Below are 25,365 nucleotides of genomic sequence, written 5' to 3'. Positions count from 1 at the left end.
TAGATCTCCTCTGAAATGCTCATAACTTCCCATTTTATTAGTTTAAACACCAAATTAACCTCAAGCTTTAATACAGAGTGGAAACTGTCAGCGCTAACGCAGAAGCTAACATCTGCCTAATCTGCTCTTTGGGGTTCAGCCAATCAGCGCCAAGGAAAACAAATCCAGCTCCTGGATTGGTGCTTACAAACTCCAGCTAATAGTTCATCAGCTAGCATTTCTCTGAGATATTTCAGATTCCCAAATTACATTTTCTACAGAATATTTTAGATACTCTTTACAAAAATACACAAAAATTATGCAATTAATTTTGAGTCACATTTTGTTCGCAAAAACTTTGTGTCCGTCGAGGAAAGGAAGATCTGAAGGATCTGAACGGCTGAAGTCTTCATGTTTCCTAAGAGGGGTGAGAAAAGCAGGGAGGGAACAGCTTCGTTTGTGAGCATAAAGTTTATCAAGTAACAAAATGTTTTATTCTCTGTTAGTGAAAATATCAGCTGATCTCTATGAGTCAACGACTAACCACAATTATTAGCAATAAAATGTTTCATTTATCCTTTTTAAAAATGAATTAAATAGTTTGTTTATTTAAATGTTATTTGTGTGTGTTTGTAGTAGTTAAGAGCATCTGCAGAACCAATTACTCGATTAATCATCTGAATACTCGATTACTAAAATAATTATCTGAAGGTACGGCTACGATCAGAAGCTGCTGTCTGCTGCTAAAGCCTCCATTTTAGCAATTCAACCTCTGATGAAGAGCAGCAGCTGAGGAAGAGGAGGACAAAGCTCCCAAAACTCTTCCTCCTCTGTGGCAGAGGCGATAAGAAACCGCTGAGTCAGCTGGAGAGACTGAGAGGAGAAACCAGGAGAGAAAACTGGGCTGAAGAGACACACAGAGGACAGACTGGAGTAGAGAAACATGCAGCTACACATCCAGCCACGTCTCCCTGCGGCTGGACGCGCTCAGCATCAACCGCCTGCAGGAGTGAGGAAGCCGCGCCGCCTCGCAGGCGCCGCCGTCGATGGATCGGCTGCTTTGGTTTAAAGGTTTCGGTCCAGATTGAGACGAGACGCGAAGCTGAAAACAGAACCTGATCTCACTCTTCAAAACGGGAACAACTGGAGAACATGTCTGACAAACACCTTAAAGCTGTCAGAAGTTTCTCTACCTCTACAGAGAGGAAGAGGAGGGTAGAGAGGAAGGTCACTGATGGAGAACTGCAGAACCCCAACAGACTGTCCCACTGAAACCAGTTTAAATCCTCAAACCAGTTTAAATCATGTCAAAGCACCAATATTATTGTTTATCATAATATCCGTTGGTTATGGTGACCGGGTCTCGTCAGGATGTAATGAGCTTTGGGTCTGGAACCAGGAACCAGTTCACACCAGTCCTCTGCAGAACTTCTTACTGGTTTTCTCAACTGTTGACTGAATGTTTTATGAATCTGTTTTTGGTTCAAAGTGCGACTCAAATAAACTGATTGATTGATTGTTTAAAAGTTATTAAAAGCTGATCTGAAGTCAGATCCCAGCAGAGGAAACAGTCCGATTCAATCTGCTGGAGGTCAGACTGGCCTCTGCTGCCCCCTGCTGGTGGCGCCCAGCAGCTCCTCTCATCATATTTACTTGTTTTTCTGTACAAACTGCTTGCATCAGCGTTTTACCAACTTATTATGAAACATATTAATTAACTGAACTTTCAATCTGTTGCTGCTCGTTTCACCATTTTAAATCTCAAAACAGTTTCTAAGTTCAGTTTCTAAACTCGATCAGAAACATTTAATCCAGACAGATTTCTGCTCTAATCCTAATCCTCCATCAGCTCCATTCTCTCATCAGCCTGACAGTTCATGTGAACTCTGCTGCCACCAAGTGGCCGGAGCATCAATAGAGCCCATAGTAAAGCCCTCACACACACACACACACACACACTCAGGAACTGTTGGGTTGGTACTGACCAGTCCGCTGAGTGAAGGCGCCGACTGGCCCAGAACCTGGCTCCTCATCCGGACCAGATTGTTCCCGTCTCCTCCGCCGCCCGCCGGACCGGCTGGGGCCACGGGGCCAGCAGGGGGCCCCAGCAGCTGGCTGACCCCGGCGTGGAGGCTGCAGGACAGAGGCAACAGCTGCTTCCCTGGGGCAGAGGAACCATCAGAACCATCAGATCCATCAGAACCATCAGGACCATCAGGACCATCAGAACCATCAGAACCATCAGATCCATCAGAACCATCAGATCCATCAGAACCATCAGAACCATCAGAACCATCAGGACCGGGTTCTGGACCCAGACGGTACCCACCGGTCATGGCCAGGCTGCTGCGGCGGGCCCGGTTCTCGTCCTGGCTCAGCTGCCGGTGCAGTTTGGACTTGGTGGCGCTGGTTGCCGCGGGCGACAGGTCGGGATTGCTCAGCTTCCTGAAGAGCAGAGGGGGCGGAGCCGCAAACTCCTTCTGGAAGAAACAAGAAGACGGTTCTGGTGAAACGGGTTCTGATCCGGAACCAGCCTCAAAGGTTCTGATCTGAGGTTTGGTGCTTTTATCTGAGATTCAATATCTGTAATAAATCAAATGTGTTTCATTATTACTGTTTAATATTTATTCTATTGTTTATTTTTAAGTTGTGCAACATGACATCAAAAGATTAAAATGTTTGTAAAGATAAATAATTTATGTAAACAAAAATATTTCATGGTTTTTCCATCTGGGTTTTTTTGCCAGTAATTTGTTTTTTCAGCCTGAAGAGTCCGAATGCCAGGTTCTGTTCTGTTCTCTGGACAAAATGAACAGAAACGTCTGATTCACCCTGGAGATTAGTACACTTCATCCATTCATCCATCCATTCATCCATCCATTCATCCATTCATCCATCCATTCATTCATCCATCCATCCATTCATTCATCCATCCATTCATTCATTCATCAAGCTGCTTTAAAATAGACCAGCCAACTCCATGCAGCTCCAGCTGTGTGTTTATGTCTGATGGTGTTTATCAGCTGAACTGCAGCGGAAAACTCAACGGAGAGGAAGACTGTGGGAACCAGTACCGCTCTCTGATCCAAACCGGACCTGAACCGGGTTCCTGTCAACCTGCAGCTGGTTCTGCTGCGGTTCTGGTCGGATCCGCCTGCAGCTGGACATCGGCCCAGTCACTGCAGCAGAACCTGAACGACGCTGCAGCTGGATGTCACAGCCAGAGAAACGAAGCCAGGAGCAGAACGAGATCCATCTTATATAAATCATATATAAATATAAATTGGTTAACAATAAACAGCAACATGTTTGGGATTTTTAGAAGAAACTGCATGAAAAGATTTATGTGTTTTTATGAAGTCATAATCTGTCATAAGATCAAATTTGAGTCTTTAAACAAGAAACTTTATTTCTTTTCAGTTTGTCACTAGAACTCAAGTGTTGCATCTCGTCACAAGGAGAAAGTTTCATGTTCTAAAGATGCAAACACGACTTAATGAGAATTATATATTTAAGGAGTCTTTAGAAAACGTTCTATCAGTTGTACCAACACATGTTCTCTTCCTGCCAGGATGAGAAAAACCAGTTTAAAGGAGAAACTGATAACAGAAACATAGAAAACTTGTTAAAATCTAAATTTCATCTCTTTTTAGTGAGAACATTTATCATTTAAAAAAGATTTTTCTCCTGAATTTATTTCTAGTTCAAAGCAGATTTCTTCACTTCAGCTCAGAGTTCACTGAGTCCAGAGGACTTTAGGAAAGTTTTAGAAAGTAATCCCTTCAGAACTGCCTGATTTGGTTCCTAAGCAGCAGCAGGTTATTCCTGAATGATCAGTAATTCTGGTTTTATGATCTGATTTGGATAATAAATGAGAGAAACTGAGAGACTAAAGGTTCCTGGTTCTGTTTCAGACCCTGCAGGAAAAACATCCTGAATGTTCTGGAAATGAAACCCATTTCTGAAACCACCTGATCTGGACCGGCGCCACCCTGCAGCGGCCTGCAGGAGGCGCTGAAGCATCAGGGCAGCAGGTGAAGCCTGATCGAGGTCACAGGGGTCACAGGTTAAATATATACTGCTGGCTTCAGCTCTCTGACCTTTCTGTGACCCTGCTGTCGGAAAACAGAGTCAGCTCGGCCCGCTAGCCACCGCCAGAACCAACACTGCTCATAAATAGACCCAAAGCTCGGTTCTACAGAACCAATCAGCTGACAATGATAACATATTGATTATATTATATTCTTTAAGAAGAGAGAATCACGAGGCAAAACCTCCCATCATGCATCTGTGCAGCAACAGCAGCGACCGTTAGCACAAATCAGAACCAGAAAGTTGGACCGGATCACAGAACCAGGCAGGAAGTAGATGGAGAACAGAAAGCAGCAGCTTCTTCCCAGCAGGGGGCGACCTTCACGGCTCCACAAGAGAAAACCAGTGAGCCTCGTTAAGGTTCATAAATTATTGATACTACAGCAAAAAGACCTTCTGTTATTTATTACAATCATTTAAAAACCTCCAGGAGAGAAAAGATGGCCGCTCCAAAAAACACCAAACATAAACATAGAACTGATGTTAATACTGCAGTTATAAATGATTAATACTGCAGTTATAACGATTAATACTGCAGTTATAAATGATTAATACTGCAGTTATAACTGATTAATACTGCAGTTATAAATGATTAATACTGCAGTTATAACTGATTAATACTGCAGTTATAACTGATATTGCTATATGTATATTTTTCTACCCTGTAATTATTTTATCTTTCTATCCATTAGACCATCTTAGTTATCAGGAACAACATACTGCAACATTTACAGTCAGTATTTACTAAAACCTGCGGTGCAGTGGTGATAATATTGGTAGATATTTCAATGGCAATAATGTTGGTAAATATTAGTGATATCATGTCCTAATGGCTAAGTATCACATTAGCATGACGACTAGGGATGCTCCGATCGATACCGATCACTCATGAGGCCCATCTTTGGAACGGCTGCTAATTTTTTGCTTTAGGTATAAATGAAACTATGTTATCTGGCAAAATGGACAAAATGATCTGCAATAAAGTCACCAATTTAGACATAACAGACATAATGTCCCTTTAAGAAGGTGGACACCCTGACCTCGGGGTTCCTCCAGAGAACCTCGGGGTTCCTCCAGAGAACCTCGGGGTTCCTCCGGAGAACCTCAGGGTTCCTCCAGGTGTTTGTAGGAACCCTTCAGAGTCGTTTCCTTCCCGTCTCTCCGACTCTGAGTGATTGCGCTGCAGCCACACGTTTCCTCCAAAACAGGATGTTCTGCTCATGTTTCCTGATCTTTTAATAGCTTGTTTCTCTACAGCTACCCACCGGTAACACAGGGTTCGGGTGGAGAACGGGTGGGGTGTGGAGGCAGGAAGAGACGGAGCACTGCACCGGTTTCTCTCTGGGTCTCTGCTGCAGAGCTGGAGTCACGTTCAAACACTTTGATAAGATCACATCTTCCACAGAATCAGTGCAACAATAACAGTTTGATGCTTCAGCCATGACAGCTTCCTGACCAGCAGCTCTGCAGTCTGATTTATGGACCAACATGCTCCTGACACAAGACACCAGGGTTCAGCCTCCTGTTTACCAGCTTCAAGGGGAAGCTAAGAGGTAAACACGGCTAATATTAGCACAGAAAATCCATTAGCTTATATTACACAGGCTAACCAGACAGCTAATATCAGACCAGCTAAATACCGAGTCCAGTTAGTGAACCAGCTATTATTAGGTCAGTTAATAGTACAGCAAATTAGCCAGCTAACATAAATCTGACTAATTAGCAAGTTAATGTTAACCCAGTTAGTGAGTCAGCTAATATTACCCCGGATAGATAATATTATCCCAGTTAATTAGCTAGCTCATATCAGCATGGCAAGCTTATATTACAGTGGCTAATCAGCTAGCTAATATCACTTCAGCTAATTATTAGCTGATCATTTCACATTCACTTTATTTTGGTAAATTTAAAAGTTTAAAAGTACCAAATCAGCAGTTTTAAAATGAACCACAAAGGAAGGAAAGTGATTGGCTGCAGCATTTGGTGAGACGTTCTCACTCAGGAAGTGATGCGCTGCGTCGGTTCGTTTCTGGGGCGTCTGACAAAATGTGGCGCTGATAAAGAGGGAGGAGGCGCTGATAGCTGCAGCTGAATGTCGTCACTTTGATGCTAACGCCGATGCAGCTTCCTGTGTGGATAGGAAACGCTCACCGACTCCAGAACTTTCTGCTGGAAACCCAGAAAAGTGTTGATCTGGATACGGCAAGCTGTGTTAAGATAAAATCAGTTTAACCCGACCATCTGTCATTTCATTCCAGGTTTCTACAACTGAGTTTTGACCCAACACAGCCACATCGTTACTATCCTGGTATCTGGGTTTATATTCTGCCTAGCAACAATATCTTGTTGCTGGTCAGTTACGTTTTGATAAAATTTCTAGCGTCACCGGATCCGTCATGTGAAAGGTCAAAGATCTGTAATTATAATTGAGGAGATCTTAGATTTAATCATGACTCAGCAACATTTTGCGTAAGGCTCCTTATGCTGCCACTTCCTCTTTTGGGTTTCCTGCACAAATTGTCAGAAAATGCCAGAATTTAGAAAGTTCAGCAGTTTGGGATAACAGGAGAACTTTGTCAAACTGAAGATGGCTGCAGAAATCTGAAAGGATTTAAATAAGACAAAATCCTTTTCTGCCAAAATGAAAAATGCATTAAAAAACGGCTTTGAAGAGCAGAAAGTGCTGCAATCGACACATTAATGGGCCTTTTCAGAAGGCTTTCTTTAAGATGTATTATTTAAGTAGTCAGAATAAAAAGCTAAATATATTAAATTTACTTTACATTTAGTCAATTTCATTAAAATTCAGATAACTAGAAATTAATTATAGATTTCTTCAACAATTTAATGGTGAATTAGTATAATTAGAATTATCCTAAAGAACTAAAATAAAACCAGATCCAGATGTCTGGAATGTGAGTCTGGTGAAGCTGATTTTATGATAAAACTGCCTGCCATAGATCCTGTTGTAAACAGAGCTGTGTTTCTGGCCATCAGCTGCTGCGCAGTACCATCTGTCAGCGGCGGGTCAGAACACGCTGCAGCACGCGCTGATGCAGCCCGGCTGGCTGCGAGACGCCGCTACCTGTCCAACAGTCCAGATCTATGGTACATAGAAGGTGAAAGCTGCTTATCAGCAGATCTTTAATCCTTCAGTGATTTAGAAACTAACAGCAGGATTTAAGGTCTCTCAGTGAAGGACTGTAGAACTGGGTGGTGTAGAACTGGGTGGTGTAGAACTGGGTGATGTAGAACTGGGTGATGTAGAACTGGGTGGTGTAGAATCAAGTGATGTAGAACTGGGTGATGTAGAACTAGGTGATGTAGAACTGGGTGGTGTAGAACTGGGTGATGTAGAACTGGGTGATGTAGAACTGGGTGGTGTCTCCATCCTCCTGGTTCTAGTCAGAACTCCAGCAGCAGCGCTCTGGACCGTTGGGTTGTCAATCAGACCTGTGAAGACGCTGCTGCAGGAATCAAAGCCACTAAAGAGAAACTAAAGCCTGGATGAGTTTCTCTGGTCTGAGACTTTAGTCTCTGGTTCTGGAAAAGTTCTGCAGCTGCTAGAAGACCTACTGTGGAACGGGAGGGAACGCGGACCGCCTGAAATCCAATCCAGCTGGTTTTCGTCTCCAGTCACAGACGGAACCAACCAGTCGGAGTAACTTCAGGAAAACTGGGATTTTATTGTTTATTGTTGCAGAACAGAATCAATATATAGAAGATTAACTGAACTCTGATCCAGAACCGCACAGCATTCTGGGAGATGTAGGCAGAGGAAAGACTTTAGCCACTCGACTTGTCATGGCTAGCAAAGCTAGCTGGGTGGCATCAACTAACTCACTCACTCTTTGGTTGCCTAGCAACAGCCTGTTGAGCAACTAGCGCAGCAGCAGTTCCAGATTTTAATCATAACTGATTAAAAATAAAAACAATGTGGTTCAACAGAACCAGAACCAGAATCGGTTCCTCTCTGCAGTAACTAAAACAACTGATCATCATCCACCAGAACCGACTCGTTATCTGCTTTACTGCTGCCATGGAGCCGGGTCACTGACCCAGAACCGGGTCATCAGTGTAAACAGAGTTCTGAGTAAACAAGCCGCCGGGTCAAAGGTCCAGAGGAGTATGGACTGCAAACTGGACCAAACAAAACCCGTCCAGTCAGGACTCTACTGCTAGTTCAATCTATAGCCTAGCCTAGCATAGCCTAGCTTAGTGTTTCCTTCTAGAACCCACCATGTGGATTCAGATGCAGGTTTCAATATTTCTACATCTTAGCAGAAAACATAAAAACAAAAACAAATCAACATCAAGAAAAAAAATGTGTGAAATAAAAACTAATCTCGGTCCAAATGTTGAGCAGCTGATGAGCCTGAGGCTCCGTCTGACGCACAAATATCACCAAGTAATAAATGTCGGAACTTTTTTAAGGATTAAATTTATGTTTTGACAGTTTAATGATTAAATATCAACAGCCTTCGGACCGGACCGGACCGGACCGGACCGCTGTCCAGCTTACATAATGGCTCTGCAGAGGAATTACAAACAATCCTTCAGGACGGCGATATGACAAAACCAGCCGCGGATCAGAACCAGAGCCACGTTGTCAGAATCTAAACGGGTCAGAACCGCATCGGTCCGGTAAAAACGAGTAGAAACATTTTAACATTTAATTTAAATGTTTAAACATGTTAAATACCATTTTAATATTTTCCAAAAAACAAAACTTCAAAATGAGAAAGGTTTTTTTCTCAGAATTAAGAATAAAAACATTTATTAATTTTAGACATTCTAGCGATCTCCGTCATTAATATGAATAATTAAGGTAATAATCTTTGTTGTTACAACTCCACTAAAATCTCAGAAAGAGGTTGAAACTTTGACTTAACACATGGATCCACTGATATGATTTATATATTAAATACTGAGGTAACAACCAATAAATATCTTCTACTTATATTTATTCAGTTAAACATCCAATCACAAACAACATCGAATTACTATCATCCCAGTTTTGCTTATTGGACCGGTACCAAAGTTACTGTCGATATATAGTGCATCTCTGCTTAAAATATCAAAATAAAAATAACTTGAAATTTACATAAAATCTGAGATTTTACCAAAACTTTAGCGTCAAGGTAGATCACATTCAAGTTTAAAATTTGCTTCTCAAAATTAGTGATGCACAATATATTGGCATCAATATCAATCAATCAATCAATCAATCAAATTTGATCTGTATAGTTTGTTTCAGCATCAAGGCATTTCAAAGAGCTTTACATCAAATCAAACACAGAAACACAATGCAACATAGAATCAATAATCAAAACACCACAATAAATCAAGTTCCATCAATAAATTTGTAATTAATTACGTTTTAAATAAAATCCTGAACAGGTTGGTTTTTAGTGGAGTTTGCATCCATAAAAGGTTTATTGGTTACACTCCTACTGGAACAAAATACCTGTTGCTATTTTTATTCCACTCAGGATCACAATCAGTCAGTTTAAAACCATGTAAACAAACTTTCAACTTTTTATATATTGTGTATAAAATGTTTCAATTCCTATCTCGGTTCACTAAAAGTTTAGCTGAAATATGTTTTCTTTTTATTACTTTACTGGGTCAGTTTGCATTTTTTTATTTTAAAAAAGCATAATAATTTTGGGAAGCTAATATCTCCACACTAATCATTTCAAAAAAGTCAGAATTTGATCTGATTGTTGACGTTTGAAGGAACAAAGTTGGAACTTAAATTGTGGCTCATTATAAGAGCAAACGTTGAGTTTTAGCCCAGAGCGCGGACTGACAGGCTCACCTCATCTTTCTGCTCCTCTCCGCTCTCCTGCTGCTCCAAACTGCTCATCTTCCTCTTGTTCTTGTTCTCCGTCTTCTTCATCTCCTCCGCAGAGTAAAAACACCGTTTCTGTTAAAAATTCGGTAATCAGGCCGGTTCTGGTGCGATGAACCCGGGTCGCTTCAGTGACACCAGACCGCCGGAATAAAATTCATGTCCTCCGGGTTCAGAGCCGAGATTCTCCCCGTCAGGAGTCTCCTCCAGCTTCCCATGTCCGCTCAGCGGCCATACAGAGCCCGAACTTGGCTGCACATCTGGGGCGGAGAGCAGCAGCCACCGGTGTCTCCTTCAAGGCAATACCCCGGGATTAGAACCGGACCGGGTTCACACGTGTAATCCAACGTTCGGGAGGTGAAAATCACCCATTCCCGCCCTCCGCTGCGACCCACCCGAACCTGTTAGTTCGGTAGTTAACCCGTTAACGGCTGGTGGATTTGGGGCAGCTAATGGAACAGCTAGTCGAGGTTCTGCTAACGACTACCTGCCCAAAAACGACCGGAACCTCGGGGATAAACTCGCCCGTTCCTAACGAACGGTGAAACCGTTTCTCGGCGGCTCCGGTTCAGACGATGTCTGTCCTCCGGGGAGGGTCTTCCATCCCCGGATAAACCCTGAGCTCAGCGCCGGGGACACCGGCTAATCTCTCTGTTGAGCTGCGGCGGTTACGTCTCGGTTCTGCCCGTTTCCTGACTCTGACACCGTCGGTCTGCGGGTCAAAGCGACGTCAAGCTAACAGCAGGAATGAAGCCATTTCCGGTGCGTGCATACCAAATTAAAAGAGCCTGTCCACAAATTTGTCTCTCGGTTCTCTTTTATGTGATACGTTTTCAAAGTGTCACTAAAATCGTATAATTTTGAAAGTTTCCATTGCTTTAGTAGCCTAGTAATTATTACGTTTACTATTTAAAAAAATAATTTAATAGTATCACAAAACAACAATAATAATTTAATAATAATGTCAACAATTATTGTTATTAGCAGTAATAATTATTAGCCATAGCTACTTTAAGTTATAATTTGGTAGTTGCAAAAAGGTCACAGAAATAACTCAGTCATAAATGTACAGACATAAGAAATATTACCAAAACAACACGACTTCTAAAAAAATTCTAACTTTAAAAAAAAGGGGAACATATTTTAATATAAAAACTTAAAGCTGCCTGTTAGCATTTAAAAACATTTAGATATTTTTTTCCATAAATAAACAGAAAAAAATCCATAAAAACAAACAAAACAGCATCCAAAAGATTAAAATGCTCAAATTCCTGATTGTGTCCAATAAAGATAAAAATAAAAACTTCCAGGTCTTCCTTTAAGCACCTTTCCAGGTCAGCATCTCAAAAAATGTCTTCTTTAAAAACAAGAATATGAAGTTCTCCAAATTGTCCCAAATGTAAAACAATTACAGGGACTAGAATTCACTGTTTATGGGAATGTAAAATTATAGAGGCATTCTGGCGAGCAGTATGTGGAGAAATTAGCTCTGCTATAGGACAAACACTTCTCCCTGGTCCAGTCATGTGTCTCCTTGGGTTCACACCCAGTCATCTGGATACTCACAAAGAAACTGTGCAATTTCTATTGATGTTGGCCAGAAAATCAATAATGCTTAAATGGGTTGGTTCTGATGTTCCTTCGATCCAGCTATGGAAAAATTTGCTTTCTGAAGTTATTGTATTAGAAAGATTGAGATATTGTATGAAGGGGAAATTTTATGCTTTTAAAAAAAGATGGGAACGTATTCTTGAATACTTCAAAATTTCAAAAATAAAAAACCAGTAATGTGAATCTGAATGACGTGTATGTATAAATTGGTTGTTTCTCATATGAAGCTGTAATTTATGTACATGCCTCCGTTTTTGATTTTGTCTTGTTTTCTGTATCTGTGCTGTATAAGTATTGCCCTGTTAATGTTATTTTCTTTTTTGTTTTTGTATAAACGTTCAAAAATACCTAATAAACATAATTCATAAAAAACCCCAAAAAAAACAAGAATATGTCTAAAATCTATTAAAAATAAATAATACTAAATAGCAATCAAGCATAGCCAAACAGAAATGTTTGTTCTCCTGTTCTAAAACACATCTAAAGTTTTGTCATATGTCCACTAAATTCTTTTCTCATTGTTTTCTTTGCATACATTTTAAAAGTGAAAATATTTGTAGAAAAAACAAGTTAATTATTTTTGTTTGTAAATCTTGACATGTTTCACCTCTTTTCATCCTTCCAGCAGCATCAGTCCCTAAATATGTGAGTTTAATTGTCTTAATCAGTTATTCTGGAATATTCTAGTCGATTCAACGTCTGTAGAAATGAAGAGAAAAAAAGATGAGGCGGAAATTCGATGAATTTTATTTTGGAGGCACGTCCAATCTGCTTCCTCTCTGCTGTTCAGCGTCACACAATCTCTGATAAATACAAACTAAATGATGAATAAAATCTAAATCAAACGGAAACTTTTCAGGGAAACACAGAGACTGCATCATTATAACATTTATTCACATTTAACCGGTTTATCTGTGATTTGTATGAACATTTTCATCTAACTCGTCGTTGCTGCTCACCGCTGTTTGTTGGAGTCTGCTGCCCCCTGCTGGCAGTTACACATCATCTCCTCCAGTGTCTGATCTTCACTATGTAACATCATTTGATTAATTTGGGTGATTTTTTTCTCCTTAATAAATGAAAATATTGTTCGAAAACCGCTTTTTGTATTAACTCAAGCCATATTTATCTGATGTTAAAATCTGTTTTATCCCAACATTTAAGTTGGAAAAAAAACAAAAATAAAAATTCTGCCAGGAGTGTGGCTGTGAAGCTGACACAGAAAACAAGAGTCTGTAGTTTATTTCTACCAGATTTATTAGTTTTATTGAAAAGATTATTCTGATTTTATCTGAAAATAGTTGAACAAAGAGAACATGCATAAAAATCCAGCAGGTTAGCAGCAAAAAGCGCTGCTGTTCCTCCGTTAGCTTTGGTTTCTGAACATCCCAGTTTATCCGATTAGCCGTTAGCTCTTTAAACCGGGTCACTTTGGACCCGACCTGCTGACAAACAGGCCGTCTGCTTTGGTTCGCCTTATTGCTCCATAAATACGACAGTGAAGGTCAAGACTGCTACGTCTCCTACTGAGCATTTAAAACCAGATCCTGACAGCAATAAATATCAGCACCTAAAACTGATTGTCAACAGCTTTGATCTACTAAATAAGTTGCTTTTTAAACTAGAAGAGATGTCATGGCAACGACACAAGGCTCTTATTGCACAGTGACCCAAAGGTTGCATATTTCTGAGAAATTAACGAGGAGTTCATGCACCAAACTAAAAATAAACCCAGAACAACCAGGAACAGTTTGAAACTAGCGAAGAAAACAAAAGTAAATCAGTCATCACCACGGCGTCCTTCACACTGGAGGGGCAACGCCAAACATGGCTGGACCACAAACCAGGAGGACCCTGCTGGACCGCACCATCATCGAAATGATTGGACCGCGCCGTCACTGAAGGCATCACTTCTGCCGACGTCTGGTCAGGATCAGCGCCGCCACGAAGCAGGAAGCCATGATGGATCGAGGCTCCAGGCCTGGAACCTCGGGATCAGGAGCCCTGGAAAGGTCATATCAAGATCCTGGAAAGACCTTACAAAGGTCCTGGAAACACCTTACCAAGACCTTGATAAGAGCTTGTAAAGACTGCATGAGGTCCGACCCGGTTCTGGCCTTCATCCAGAGTGAAGGAGGTAAGAGATGCTGCAGATTCACTGCAGCATCAGTTTTACACGTTTCTAAAATAATAGTAACACTTTGCAGCTTGAGGAGGTGAAATCTTCAGAAGCAGAAACAAAAGAGCCACTGAGGGATTTTCTGTTGGTGCAGTTAGTTTAGTTTTCTGTCTTGTTGAGGATTTTACCAGATTGAACCACAAACAGGCCGAGGCCTTCAGGAACATCAGGGGGTTTGGCTTCGTCTCCACAACCTGCCGTCAACACAAACACACAAACACACAAACACAGGCAGCAACGAAGCACTTTGTTTTGTTTCCACCAGACTTTCCTCCTGGAAACCTGCGGATCAGGACTTTGGACCTGCAGGTTCTGGTTTTTAGTCCAGGTTCAGAAACTGTCAGGGATCAGATTCTGCTTCAAACTTTCTCAAACTGCATCTTTAAGTCTCACGTCTGGAGGAAGGAAACTGGAGGTTCTGTCAGTCTCAGCGGCCGGGTTCAGCCGGAGCGAGGAGCCGGGCCGCCAGGCTGCAGGGGGCGCTGGTGAGCAGCCAGGCCCCAGGGTGTCAGGACGCTCCAACCAGCAGGGGAACCGAGCTCAGTGGCGCCCCCTGGGTTTTCACCTGGAAGACACAGCAGGAGCTGAAGGCAGGGTTCTGATCGTGATCCGGATCAGAGAGGATTCTGGTTCCCAGTCAGACTGCAGAGCAGCAGCTACCGGTTTGTTCAGAAAGGAAAGGTTATGGAAGCAGCATGCAGTCTAACAGAGGAACCGGGAGGACGGTACCTTTACTGGGCCGGAGGGGGAAGAGGGGGCAGAGAAAGAGGCTGGAAGGGAGCAGATCCTGAGTTTGTTCTCCTGGAGAAACTCAGCAAGACGACAGAAAAGGAACCAGCAGGAGAGACGTGAAGGGAACAGTTCTCATTCTGAACAGAAAGGACTGAGAACGGAACCAGAGACTCACCTGCAGGTTGGACTTGGCTCTCCTCAGGACGTCCCGCGTTCTCGATACTGGAACAAAAACAGAAGTAGAACATGAAACGCCACAGAGCCAATCAAAACTCAGACATAAAAACTCTGAAAGGCAACAGAGGGAGGCAAGACCCATAAGCTAACCATCATTAGCTTATGGTTAGCATCTCTGTGCTAACAACACTGTACACATTAAAATGGTAAATGGACTGAACTTATATGGAGCTTTTCCAGTCATTTTGACTCAAAGCACTAGAGTGACAAACACACACATTCATACAGATACACAGAGCGGTAGCCAGTTTGGAGTTAAGTGCCTTGCTCAGAGGCACATCGACATCTGGCAGGAGGAAGCTGGAATCGAACCTACAACCTTCTGATTGCAAGACGACTACTCTACCATAGAGCCACAGATCTATAGAACTGATATCAGACATTCCTATGCAGAGGCTAGTTGTTAGCAGATCTAGGTTCAATATCTACTTTATCTCTGTTCAGATGTACAATCACAAGTATAGCAAGAGATGCTAACCATTAGCATATCTGAGCTAATGATGCTCTCACTGTATCACACCGTTCTTTAGATTAGACAGTAGCATTCATAGAGTTGCATTAGCATAGCAATGCTAATAATTACTGCTGCTAACATGATGCTAACTTCTTTGGTTGCTGATGATCATAGATATGCTAATCATTAGCTTGATATGCTAATCATTAGCATATCTAGGCTAATGGTCCTCTGGATTGAACTGTTCTTTAGTTGGGAATTAAATTAGCATAGATAGATTATAACCATATGCTAATGCTAATGCTAATGATTTATGATCTACTTTGGATTTAATTTTCTCTTAAAGAAAAACAGTAATCATTGTTAGAAAGGTTTAAAGGTTATTTCTCAGGTTTCTCCCATCATGGCTGCTTTTCTCACGCTGGTTGACGATGAAATGCTCCATGCTGTCCTTGGTGAGGCTGGAGCTCTTTAGCCTCTCCATGGCGTCCCTTAGAGCCTGGTCCTGCTCTGAGAGCTTCATCCGGAGACAGACGACCTCGTCCCTCAGCGACTCGTCCTGCACAACGCAGCAGCTCAGTTTGGATCTGCTTCATGTCAGCTGCTTTAAACATGCAGACGAGGTTTTTACCTGTCTGGCTTCCTCAGAGTGGGTCAGACCCGCCGTCCAGGTCGCCTGCAGCAGAGACTCCGCCTCCTGCAGGATCCGCTTCAGCGATTTAGAGTCCGACAGCAGATTACCGACGCATCCTCGGTCCAAAGGCTGAAACAGAAAACAGCCTGGAGCTCAGCTGGGGTTGCTAGGTAACGGGCGGAACTCCGCTGGGGTTGCTAGGTAACGGGCAGAACCCAGAAATATTGAGTTTGTTTAAGTTTATGAAGCTATTTATAGATTTGTTGTAACAGTTCTAGATGAACTTATTGCCTAAAAACCACCGAGTGTTTTTTAGATGCAGTAAAAACTAAAATGGCAGAATAAAAACATAAAAAGTTAATTTTACATCACAGCTCTCCTTTAACATCTGTGTGACCTCTGACCTGATGAAGCCTCTGTGAGGCGTTCAGGGAACAGAGGGCGGCCTCCATCTGAGCAGCCAGGGTGGCCCCATCCAGGAGCTGCTGCTGCAGGGCCTGGAGGTCTCCAAGATGGCCGACGGCGTGGTGGCTTCCCTCAGAAGCGCCGCCCTGCTGGGCGCAGGCAGCTGCAGAAAAACCAGGGAGAAATGAAGAGCTGCAGGCCTGAGACCTGTTACAGTCTGAACATCAGCCGGACCTGGAGGAAGCCGAGGCGGAGCAGCGACGGGTCCACTGTCTCGGATCGGGTCGCTGTCTCTGACGGGCGGAGAAACGTCTTCACCTGCAGAATAAAAACACTTCCTGTTGGAGAACGCTGGCAGGTTTGGAGTTTTCCTGATGAAATCAGGCGTGGAGACGAACTGACCGCTGAAGAGTCGCCTCCTGGCTGCAGGCTGGCTGCTCAGCTGGATGTGAAGCTCTCTGGGGTCAAAGGTCACTGGCAGAGCGCCATTAGCCGCCTCATCTGCTCAGCAACACAAAGTGTAGGAAATCAGTCCGAGCAGGGAGCCGATGTAAGCAGTAAATCAGATCATTTCCAATTCATTCTGTTTACGTTAGCTTAAATGCTATTAGCTTAAATGCTATTAGCTTAAATGCTATTAGCTTAAAATACTAGTGAAACTCCAACGTTTGATTCCAGATCAGTGATTATTCACACATTCTGGTCAAAATGACTTAAAATATCTAGAAAAATGAAATTCACTCTTCTTCTTTCTCCAGTTTATCTTTTCCTGCAGTAAAGAATTACTAAAACTAAAATCCAGGATTAGACGGGATGTTAATTCTGATTAATTAATTATGTAGATTTTAACATTTAATTTAAGTTTAACTATTTTTTAAATAATTCTAATAGATAATTGTTTTAAAGTAAAAATGTCCTGGAACCTTTGTATTCACATGGTTCTGGTACGCTAAACGGAGTTAGCCTATCAGTGAAGCTATGCTAGCCTAAAATAGCATCTCAATGCTAACGTAGCAGCTAACGCTAATGTCAACGTACACAGTTACAGAAGGATTTGTTAAAATAAAACAAACCTGAATAAAAACTTTAAATATCTTTGTAGCTCAATAATGATAAATGTTGCTTAATTTGTTGAAAGATGTGATTAATTATTGACAGTCCATTTTATTGTTCTACATTTTACTGGATCAGATTTAAAACAGATAAACTAACAGATAAACTCCTTATTTTAGAAATAAGTCAAAGTGTCTCTTGGCCACATTTATTAAAAGCCCCATCTTTATAAATACAAACATCTTGGTTGTATTTATGGAGCTTTGTGTTATTGTGGGGTAATTTAATAAGGTTCTCTGTGAATGTTTGTTAAATGATCCTCAACCTGAAAAGCTTTTAGAAATTCTGGTCTAAAACATTTTTAACTGTTTCCATCCTGAACTAAACCTGAGAAATTTCTTCTTCACGTAGAAAAGAGACTCTGAGTTTCCAGAGGAACTCAGAGAAATTTATGTTTTCAGTTCAGATCTGAGTTTCTTCTGCGTGACGACAGGAGTGATCCTGGTTCTGTTTTCTGAGTGTGTGTGTTTTCTGAGTCCTACCTGAGTGTGAGTCTCTGGACTTTTCCCAGACTCGGCGCTTTGCGTCCTGCAGCGCCTCCTGCAGCGTCTGGCTCAAACTGCGGCTCTGGTCCAGCTGCAGGCGCAGGACGCTCGCCTCGTGCTGCAGCCTGGAGACAAACTAACGTCATGCTGCTGGTTTTCCTCCAACAGAGAACTGCAGCGCCCCCTGGGGGCCATGTGGGGATCTGTTCTTTTGCGTTCTCTCACAATAAATGAGCAAAGACGTTTATGTTTGAGGTGAGACTGAAAACGGCTCTTCATCAACCATTCAGACACCAACATGAAAAAACCCCAATAAAAACTGATTTTATTACTCAAAATTATTCCAAATACTTTGCCTTTTTCTTTCCTTCTCATGGAAAGTTTCTGTTTGTCTTGGAATGGAAACAGATGGAAATTTTTTGCTCTTTGAATGTAAGTTTCCTAAAGAAAATGATGTAAAACGTAAAATATCTCACTGACGAGATATTAAGACACATGAACAAACGTCACAGAAATCTTATTGTAGCAGAAAAATTTTCAGTAAAATTAAAACTTACAGTGAAGGAGCGCAAAATAAAATCCAGTAAAAACGAATAAAATGAATAAAACTTGGACCTGTTGATGGTTTCCTGGTTTCTCTGTCTGTCCTGTCTCAGCTGCGCCACCTCCTGGCAGCGAACTGCATCCTCCGCCTGCAGCCTCTGGCTTAGCTCCGCCCACCTCTGTATCTCGAGCTCCGCCTCCTTCAGCATGGATCTCTCCTTGAGGACCGCCTCCCTCAGATGCTCCGCCTCCCTGCGAAGCTCCGCCTCTCTGCTGCCCTCTGCAGGGAAAACGTTGAATTCATTCTGTTTCCCAGAGTTGTCCTGATGTTGTCGGAGATGAGGATCACCTCGGCCGGCGCGCTGCAGCTGCGCCTGCAGAGCGGCGTTCTCCTCCTGCAGGAGGCGCAGCTCGGCGGACAGCTGGCCGGCCGAGTCCAGGCCCTGGATGTAGATGTTGGTCGGAGCTCCTGGAAAATCAGAGGAAATTCACGTCAACATGCAGCCTGGGTTTCCCTAAACGCCTCCATCTTAACTCCATGAGTCATGCTAACAGTCGCTGGCACACCCAGAACCAGAACCAGAACCAGAACCAGAACCAGAACCAGAACCAGACCCAGACCCAGACCCAGAACCAGACCCAGACCCAGACCCAGAACCAGAACCAGAACCAGAACCAGACCCAGACCCAGAACCAGAACCAGACCCAGAACCAGACCCAGAACCAGACCCAGAACCAGAACCAGAACCAGAACCAGAACCAGACCCAGAACCAGAACCAGACCCAGAACCAGAACCAGACCCAGAACCAGACCCAGACCCAGACCCAGACCCAGACCCAGACCCAGACCCAGACCCAGAACCAGAACCAGAACCAGCAGACCCAGAAGGGGTTTGGACTGAGCACCTTTGTCCCCGGCGCTGCAGGCCAGCCGGTCCTCCAGTTGCAGCCGGAGCCGGTCGTTGGTCTGGATGGACTCCTCCAGTCTCCGCCTCAGACTCCGGATCTCTGCCAGGTGTTCCTTCATCAGATCTGAACCTGCAGCATAAACACCAACAGGAAGTGAACAGGAAGCAAACAGGAAGTAGGCGTCTGGCCTGGTTCTGCCTGCGGAGCGGCGGCTCAACCTGTGTGTCCGGTTCCTGACTGGTAACCCGACGACCTCGACGACAGGTCGGCTCCCGCGCCGCACGGCGTTTCCCACGATGCGCCTCTCTCCAGCAGGCTGGCCCCGGCTCTCGTTGTCATGGCAACGTCCAGGCCGCTGCTGAACAGAGGAGGAGGGAAGCCTTGGTAGGAGAGCGGCGGGAAGCCGGCAGCGTCGGCATGATGCTGAGGGACGAACCGGGGGAGACCGTGGAGAGATCTGGGAGTGGAAAACCCTGCAGAGAGGAGAGCGCTAACGCGTTAGCATGCTAGCATGACCACACCAGAAACACACACACACACACACAGCTCAGCGTTTAGCAGAAACCTCTACACACACTGTTTACCAAACACAGCTGGCGTACCGCAGGGCTGAGAACTCGGCACACTCATGCATCCAAATATCTGCAGGCGTCGTTTGTAAAGTTACAGTCAGAAATTAACAGCAATAATTTGCTTTATTGATTCATCAGGGAAAAAATCAGGGAAAAGTTATTTATTCTTTTTCAGACTCAATATTTATTGTCAAATATTTGGTCTGAAGCTAAACACTGAGCTCACACGTTAATATTTAATATTTATTTGTTTGCCAACAACCGGAAATGGACTACCAAAATAAAAGCTTGCTCTCTAGAAACTCTTTGTAAAGTCCTGGCTTCATTCAAGGAGTTTATAGAATGGCTAACTTAGCTATTAGCTTAAAGCTAAATATTTAACTAACCTAAATATTTAACTCCAACCTAAATGCTAACTAAACCTTTAGGTTAGAAATGCATATTTACATTTCAGGTAAATATTTAGTTTATTGTATGTAAATATTTAGTTAGCAAACTAAATATTACTAAACCAAACATTTAGCTTACTAAAATTTTGTTTGAAGCAAATAAAATGGTGAAACAAACGATTGAAATCAGTTTGTTTTCCTCTTGCAGTGTATCAGCAAACCTTTTACCTTGTTTTTAGTGGTCTGGTTTTTGGTTTTTAGTGGTCTGGTTTTTGGTTTTTAGTGGTCTGGTTTTTAGTTTTTAGTGGTCTGGTTTTTAGTTTTTAGTCGGCTGTAAACTTCATGCAGACAGAGTCGCAGTGACTCACTGCCGTCGGCTCTCAGCTGCTTCTGTAGCGTCTGGAGCTCCTGCTGAACCGCAGCCAGAGAGAAAGCTGGCGCCGCGCTCCTCTGGGAGCGGCCGCCATGTTTGATGGGGGAGGAGAGGGGAGGGCGACAAGGGGCTGGGAGGAGAGACAGGGTGAGGAAGAGCAATGATGAGGAGCAGGAAGAAGGCGGGGCTTCAGCTGCTTCTCACCTGATTGGCTCTGCAGGTCTGCGGGTCTGAGCGGAGAGCCGGAGCAATGCATGCTGGGACAACTGAGGCAGGACTGGGAGTGTTGGGAGGAGCCGACGGACGGACGGCGGGACGCGGCGCCGAGCGGAGACGCTGAAACAGGAAAACAGGAAACAGGAAAACGTCTCGTTACATGCAGGCAGTGACTGTGAAATCATTCATTTAGATCCACAGCAGAACGGGAGGAAAACCACAAGATGTTCTCTAGAAACACAAGAACAAAATGATTAAATGCAAGAGAAACGTTTTACAGCACAAACTGCCAAACTGCCTTTACACTAAAGTCACATTCACCCCTTCACACTCACAAACATTTACACACCGATACGCAGAGCGGTAGACAATTTGGAGTTAAGTGCCTTGCCCAGAGGCACATCGACATGTGGCAGGAGGAAGCTGGAATTGAACCTACAACCTTCTGATTGCAAGACGACTACTCTACCCACAGCCACAGTCGCCAGATTAAACTGAACACTTAATCTGAAACCCTTTTATCTGCCCCGTATGTATTTGTGTTCTGCTGCCCCCTGCTGGTCGGACTCACCTGGTCCAGTAGCATTCCCGTTTTCCTCGGGTCCGCCGGCAGCGTCTGCATCGCAGCACAACTCCGGGTCGCCGTTGGTGGAGCCGTGCTCGTCCGACACGTAGGAGATGCGATCTGATTGGTCGGTGATGTCAGAGAGGGCGTGGCTGCTGCTGGGCGAGTCGGAGCGATGATGATGATGATGATGCTGGTCGAGTTTGGCTTGGAGAGACTCGATAACTTTATCCTTCTGCTGCAGCTCCTTACTCAGCCTGACACAAACACAGAAACATAAACACCATTAGAGCTAATGTCTACGTTAGCGCTTTAGCATTTTGCTAAATTTGAAAACGTTCAGTTTCCCCAAGACGGTAATTTCCTGGTTTTCTAACTTTCAGTTGAATAAACGAACATTTGTTTGGTTACCAACTGTTAACAATTCTTCAGGTAGTTCAGCTTATCTTCATGCTCTTATTTTGACGTGTATGTGGCAGTTCTGTTTCCTCTCTTCCTGTTTTCTAAAACAAGATTAAATTAAACTGGTCCACAAGGGTTGTAGTCGTTGAAGGAAGATATCATTTAAATTGTAGTCAGTGCTTTAGCATTAGCATCTGCTACATACTGTGTTAGTATAGTGCTTTAGCATTAGCATCTGCTACATACTGTGTTAGTATAGTGCTTTAGCATTAGCATCTGCTACATACTGTGTTAGTATAGTGCTTTAGCATTAGCATCTGCTACATACTGTGTTAGTATAGTGCTTTAGCATTAGCATCTGCTACATACTGTGTTAGTATAGTGCTTTAGCATTAGCATCTGCTACATACTGTGTTAGTATAGTGCTTTAGCATTAGCATCTGCTACATACTGTGTTAGTATAGTGCTTTAGCATTAGCTAATTCTGTGTTTTGGTAGCGCTTCAGTGTTTATGTTTAGTGGTTTTAGGTTAGCACAGCTAACGCTCCAGCTAGCTGTGCTCAGCACTGCAGCAATGGGACGTGGCGGCTACTTTCCATGAACTTTATGTAATTTTTTAGCAGCTAACTTGCTCTTTCCTGAAGATGCCAAGTTTCTTTACCTGAACTCAGTTCCTCCATCCATTAATCACGAGTTACAGTCCTGTAACTTGCAGAGCAAAGCAGGAATAAGAAGCCAAACTAAAAGAGGGTCTAAATATTTTAGATATTTAGAGATTATTAAATATTCAGAGATAAAAGTTGATAAGTAAAACTAAGTAAATGTGAGTTTAATGAGCTGGACGTCGGAGCGGCTGCCTTGTGACCTGATGAGCATCAGCAGGAAGTGAGTCACCTGCTGGCGTGGCGTCGCTCCAGGGAAGCCTCTTAGTGACTGCAGGTCTCACATGTTCACAGGAGCAGCGCTCGCCTCTGACACGGAGCCACCAGATGAAAATAAAAACGGGAATGGATCCGACCGCACGGAGGCAGCTGAAATGTGTGGCCTGCAGCTGATTTAATTAACGAGACGCGTTGAAAGTCACAGGAATCAATTTTTCACTGGCGCACAAACAGCAGTGATGATCTAAAGAAAACGGCTGTCTGCTAATGCCAGAGGAAACAAATCCACAGCTAGTCAGCAGAACGGCTCGGGATTTAATTAGACCAGTTTGATGAAAGAACCTGCTACAAAAACAAACATTTCCCTTCTGAATGTGATCTGGACCTTTCAAAGATCCAGATCTAAACCAGAACAAGATCCACTGGCATAAAGTCCAGTTTGGAGGCTGGACTGAAGGGTAGCACATGGTCGACCCGAACTGCCGAAACCCAAATCATTTTGTTCTCAACCTCGTGTCGTCTGGCATTCAGGTTTACAGCGAACAAACCTGAAGGTTTCCAGAACGAAGATTCTCCGGAACGAACAGATCTAGAGGAAAAGTTTGTAGCCTGAAGGATGAAATGTTTCTGGATTTTGGATGTAATTGATTTGAAATCCTGACATGCTGCCCCTCCCTAACTGCACCTGCCTCGGTTTTAAGGTTCTGCTGGGTTCTGCTGGGTCCGGGTCGGTCTTACTTGTGGAGCTGTGTGAGCATGGCCCTCCTCTCCTGGTCCGTCTGCTTCTTCAGCTGCTGCAGCTCCCTCTCCTGCGCCTTCCACTCCCACAGGCTGAAGGAGAACAGAGCGTCTCTGTACAGCGGGCTGCTCCTCGACAGCATCGTCTTCCACAGCGGCGCCATCCTGAACCTTCCGACCCGTCCTGCGGGTTACCGACACGCCGCGGCCGAGCGCTCACTGCCGCATTCGCCCGGGGTCGTGACCCCAAGGGATGAAGAGAGCAGCGGGCGAGCAGGTGAAGCGCTCAGCAAATCCTGATTAGGTTTGAACCGCCAGGGAGGCTTCGGAGGCTCTCCAACACGCAGATGGTCGCTCAGCTTTTCGCTCAGCTGCTCGCTCCGTTCTAATCCCTCCACTTTCCAAACCGGATCTGTTTGAGTCCCACGATCCGACAGCGAGCTCCGCCAGCGATCCGCCAGCGATCCGCCAGCGATCCGCGGGCTCCAGAGACGAACGCAGCGGAGGGCCGGACTCTGCAGGGCTTCACGCTCCAGCAGCCATAGAGAGGCAGAGTTCCTCTTTCAGCGGCGGTTCCGATCCGTGCCAAGTGGATCCTCCGATCCAAACGGCGCTGAGGTCAGGAACCGCAGCCGGAGAATCTCTCCAGATTAATAACGGGGAGTCAGGCTGCAGCCGCTGCAGCAGAGCGCCTCATGCTGCAGCCTTTAGCTCCTCCTGACCCAGTTCCCCCCAGCCGGGCTTTAATAGCTTAACCTGATTAGCGGCTGCGCTAACGACTAACGACGCGCCGCGGGCGCATTCACACTGGGAAACCCAGAGGTCAAGAGGTCACAGCCTGGAAACACCGAAGGGACGGTGCTGGGATTAACATGAATTATGATGATTAGAGCAGAACCAGAACAGAACCAGAACAGAACCAGAGCAGAACCAGAACAGAACCAGAACAGAACCAGAACAGAACCAGAACAGAACCAGAGCAGAACCATTTCTGCTGCTTTGGACCTGAAGCTTTGGGTCAGGTTAGGAGATTAAACAGAAATAAGAGATTAAATCTGAGGATGTTTATGATGAACAGAAATTTATACAATTAGACTGAAGCAGAAATTAAGACACAATTATTATTCCATCCATCCATCATCCATCCATCCATCCATCATCCATCCATCCATCATCCATCCATCCATCCATCATCCATCCATCATCCATCCATCCATCCATCCATCCGTCGTTCCTATTTTTTCCCTCCTTTAGTTCATCTCCACACTCGGTCTCTTTCCGCCCGGCAACAAGAACAAATCTCCGTTTTCCTTTGAGACACGACGTCCAGCAGAAAGAAACAATCTGACATAAATTCAAGTTTTTTTTACAGCAGAATCATAAAAAAAATTTAAAATATAAAATCCTTCAGAGGAGATAAAATTCATCCATAAATAAATAGTCGATTCTTACAACACAGCATTTAGCTGGAGCTAATGCTACAGTGCTAAAGTGCTAACTTCAGTTCAACTATCTCTCCTGAAGGACTACAATCGCTGGACAACAATTTAATTTGGAGAATCTAATTTAACATTTTCTGACGCCCTTAAACGTTGTATTCATGTTTATGTTTTATTTTGTTCCTGTTTGCTTTTGTGTGAAATAAAGTTATCGGGAAAAAGAGGTAAAATGTGAGGAAAGGAAATGGAACTAATAACTGCCACTTCAAAATAAGAGCATGAATATAAACGTCTAAACTAACGTTTAATTGATTCTGTAATCAATTCAGGGAAAGTTACATGAGCTAGGATAAAACGTTAGCTCCCCTATTAGCAGGCAAACAAATGTTCCAGAAGGAAAATTAAATATGAATTGATTTATCTGATTATTGATTAAAACAATATTTCAATCTGGAGTTGAGTTTTTTTCCTCCAACATAAATTTTAAAGTTTCGGGTTTCTGTCAGGATTCCTGATGCACAGAATAAATAATTAGTTTCTCTAAATTTGAGTTAAAATGTTTC

The 25,365-nt window shown here is 43.6% G+C and overlaps 2 protein-coding genes across 19 annotated transcripts in view; both read right to left on the bottom strand.

The window, feature by feature from the left end:
* The window catches only part of mast2 (microtubule associated serine/threonine kinase 2), a 57,768-nt gene extending 47,083 nt beyond the window's left edge, over positions 1-10,685 (bottom strand). For 6 of the 9 annotated variants that reach the window (XM_044128379.1, XM_044128383.1, XM_044128382.1 and 3 more), the window contains exons 1-3: positions 9,893-10,685; positions 2,309-2,459; positions 1,965-2,140 (exon numbers count right to left, since the gene is read on the bottom strand). In XM_044128379.1, the coding sequence (XP_043984314.1) occupies positions 1,965-2,140; positions 2,309-2,459; positions 9,893-9,973 (408 nt within the window). In that variant the 5' untranslated portion in view covers positions 9,974-10,685. The remainder of the gene's footprint in view (positions 1-1,964; positions 2,141-2,308; positions 2,460-9,892) is intronic. The other 3 variants (XM_044128387.1, XM_044128388.1, XM_044128381.1) reach the window with 2 other exon arrangements.
* Positions 10,686-12,760: 2,075 nt separating this feature from the next.
* The window catches only part of LOC122838051 (phosphodiesterase 4D interacting protein), a 65,082-nt gene continuing 52,477 nt past the window's right edge, over positions 12,761-25,365 (bottom strand). For 8 of the 10 annotated variants that reach the window (XM_044128374.1, XM_044128375.1, XM_044128376.1 and 5 more), the window contains 16 exons: positions 21,349-21,599; positions 20,766-20,897; positions 20,557-20,691; positions 19,446-19,700; positions 19,225-19,356; positions 18,668-18,787; positions 18,391-18,598; positions 17,773-17,900; positions 16,580-16,678; positions 16,412-16,495; positions 16,177-16,340; positions 15,770-15,901; positions 15,559-15,697; positions 14,623-14,669; positions 14,445-14,516; positions 12,761-14,280 (listed from right to left, as the gene is read on the bottom strand). In XM_044128374.1, the coding sequence (XP_043984309.1) occupies positions 14,224-14,280; positions 14,445-14,516; positions 14,623-14,669; positions 15,559-15,697; positions 15,770-15,901; positions 16,177-16,340; positions 16,412-16,495; positions 16,580-16,678; positions 17,773-17,900; positions 18,391-18,598; positions 18,668-18,787; positions 19,225-19,356; positions 19,446-19,700; positions 20,557-20,691; positions 20,766-20,897; positions 21,349-21,599 (2,155 nt within the window). In that variant the 3' untranslated portion in view covers positions 12,761-14,223. The remainder of the gene's footprint in view (positions 14,281-14,444; positions 14,517-14,622; positions 14,670-15,558; positions 15,698-15,769; positions 15,902-16,176; positions 16,341-16,411; positions 16,496-16,579; positions 16,679-17,772; positions 17,901-18,390; positions 18,599-18,667; positions 18,788-19,224; positions 19,357-19,445; positions 19,701-20,556; positions 20,692-20,765; positions 20,898-21,348; positions 21,600-25,365) is intronic. The other 2 variants (XM_044128372.1, XM_044128373.1) reach the window with 2 other exon arrangements.

Source organism: Gambusia affinis, linkage group LG10 (genome assembly GCF_019740435.1).
Source record: "Gambusia affinis linkage group LG10, SWU_Gaff_1.0, whole genome shotgun sequence".
NCBI classification, from domain to species: domain Eukaryota; kingdom Metazoa; phylum Chordata; class Actinopteri; order Cyprinodontiformes; family Poeciliidae; genus Gambusia; species Gambusia affinis.
This window is presented reverse-complemented; position numbering and strand designations above follow the sequence as displayed.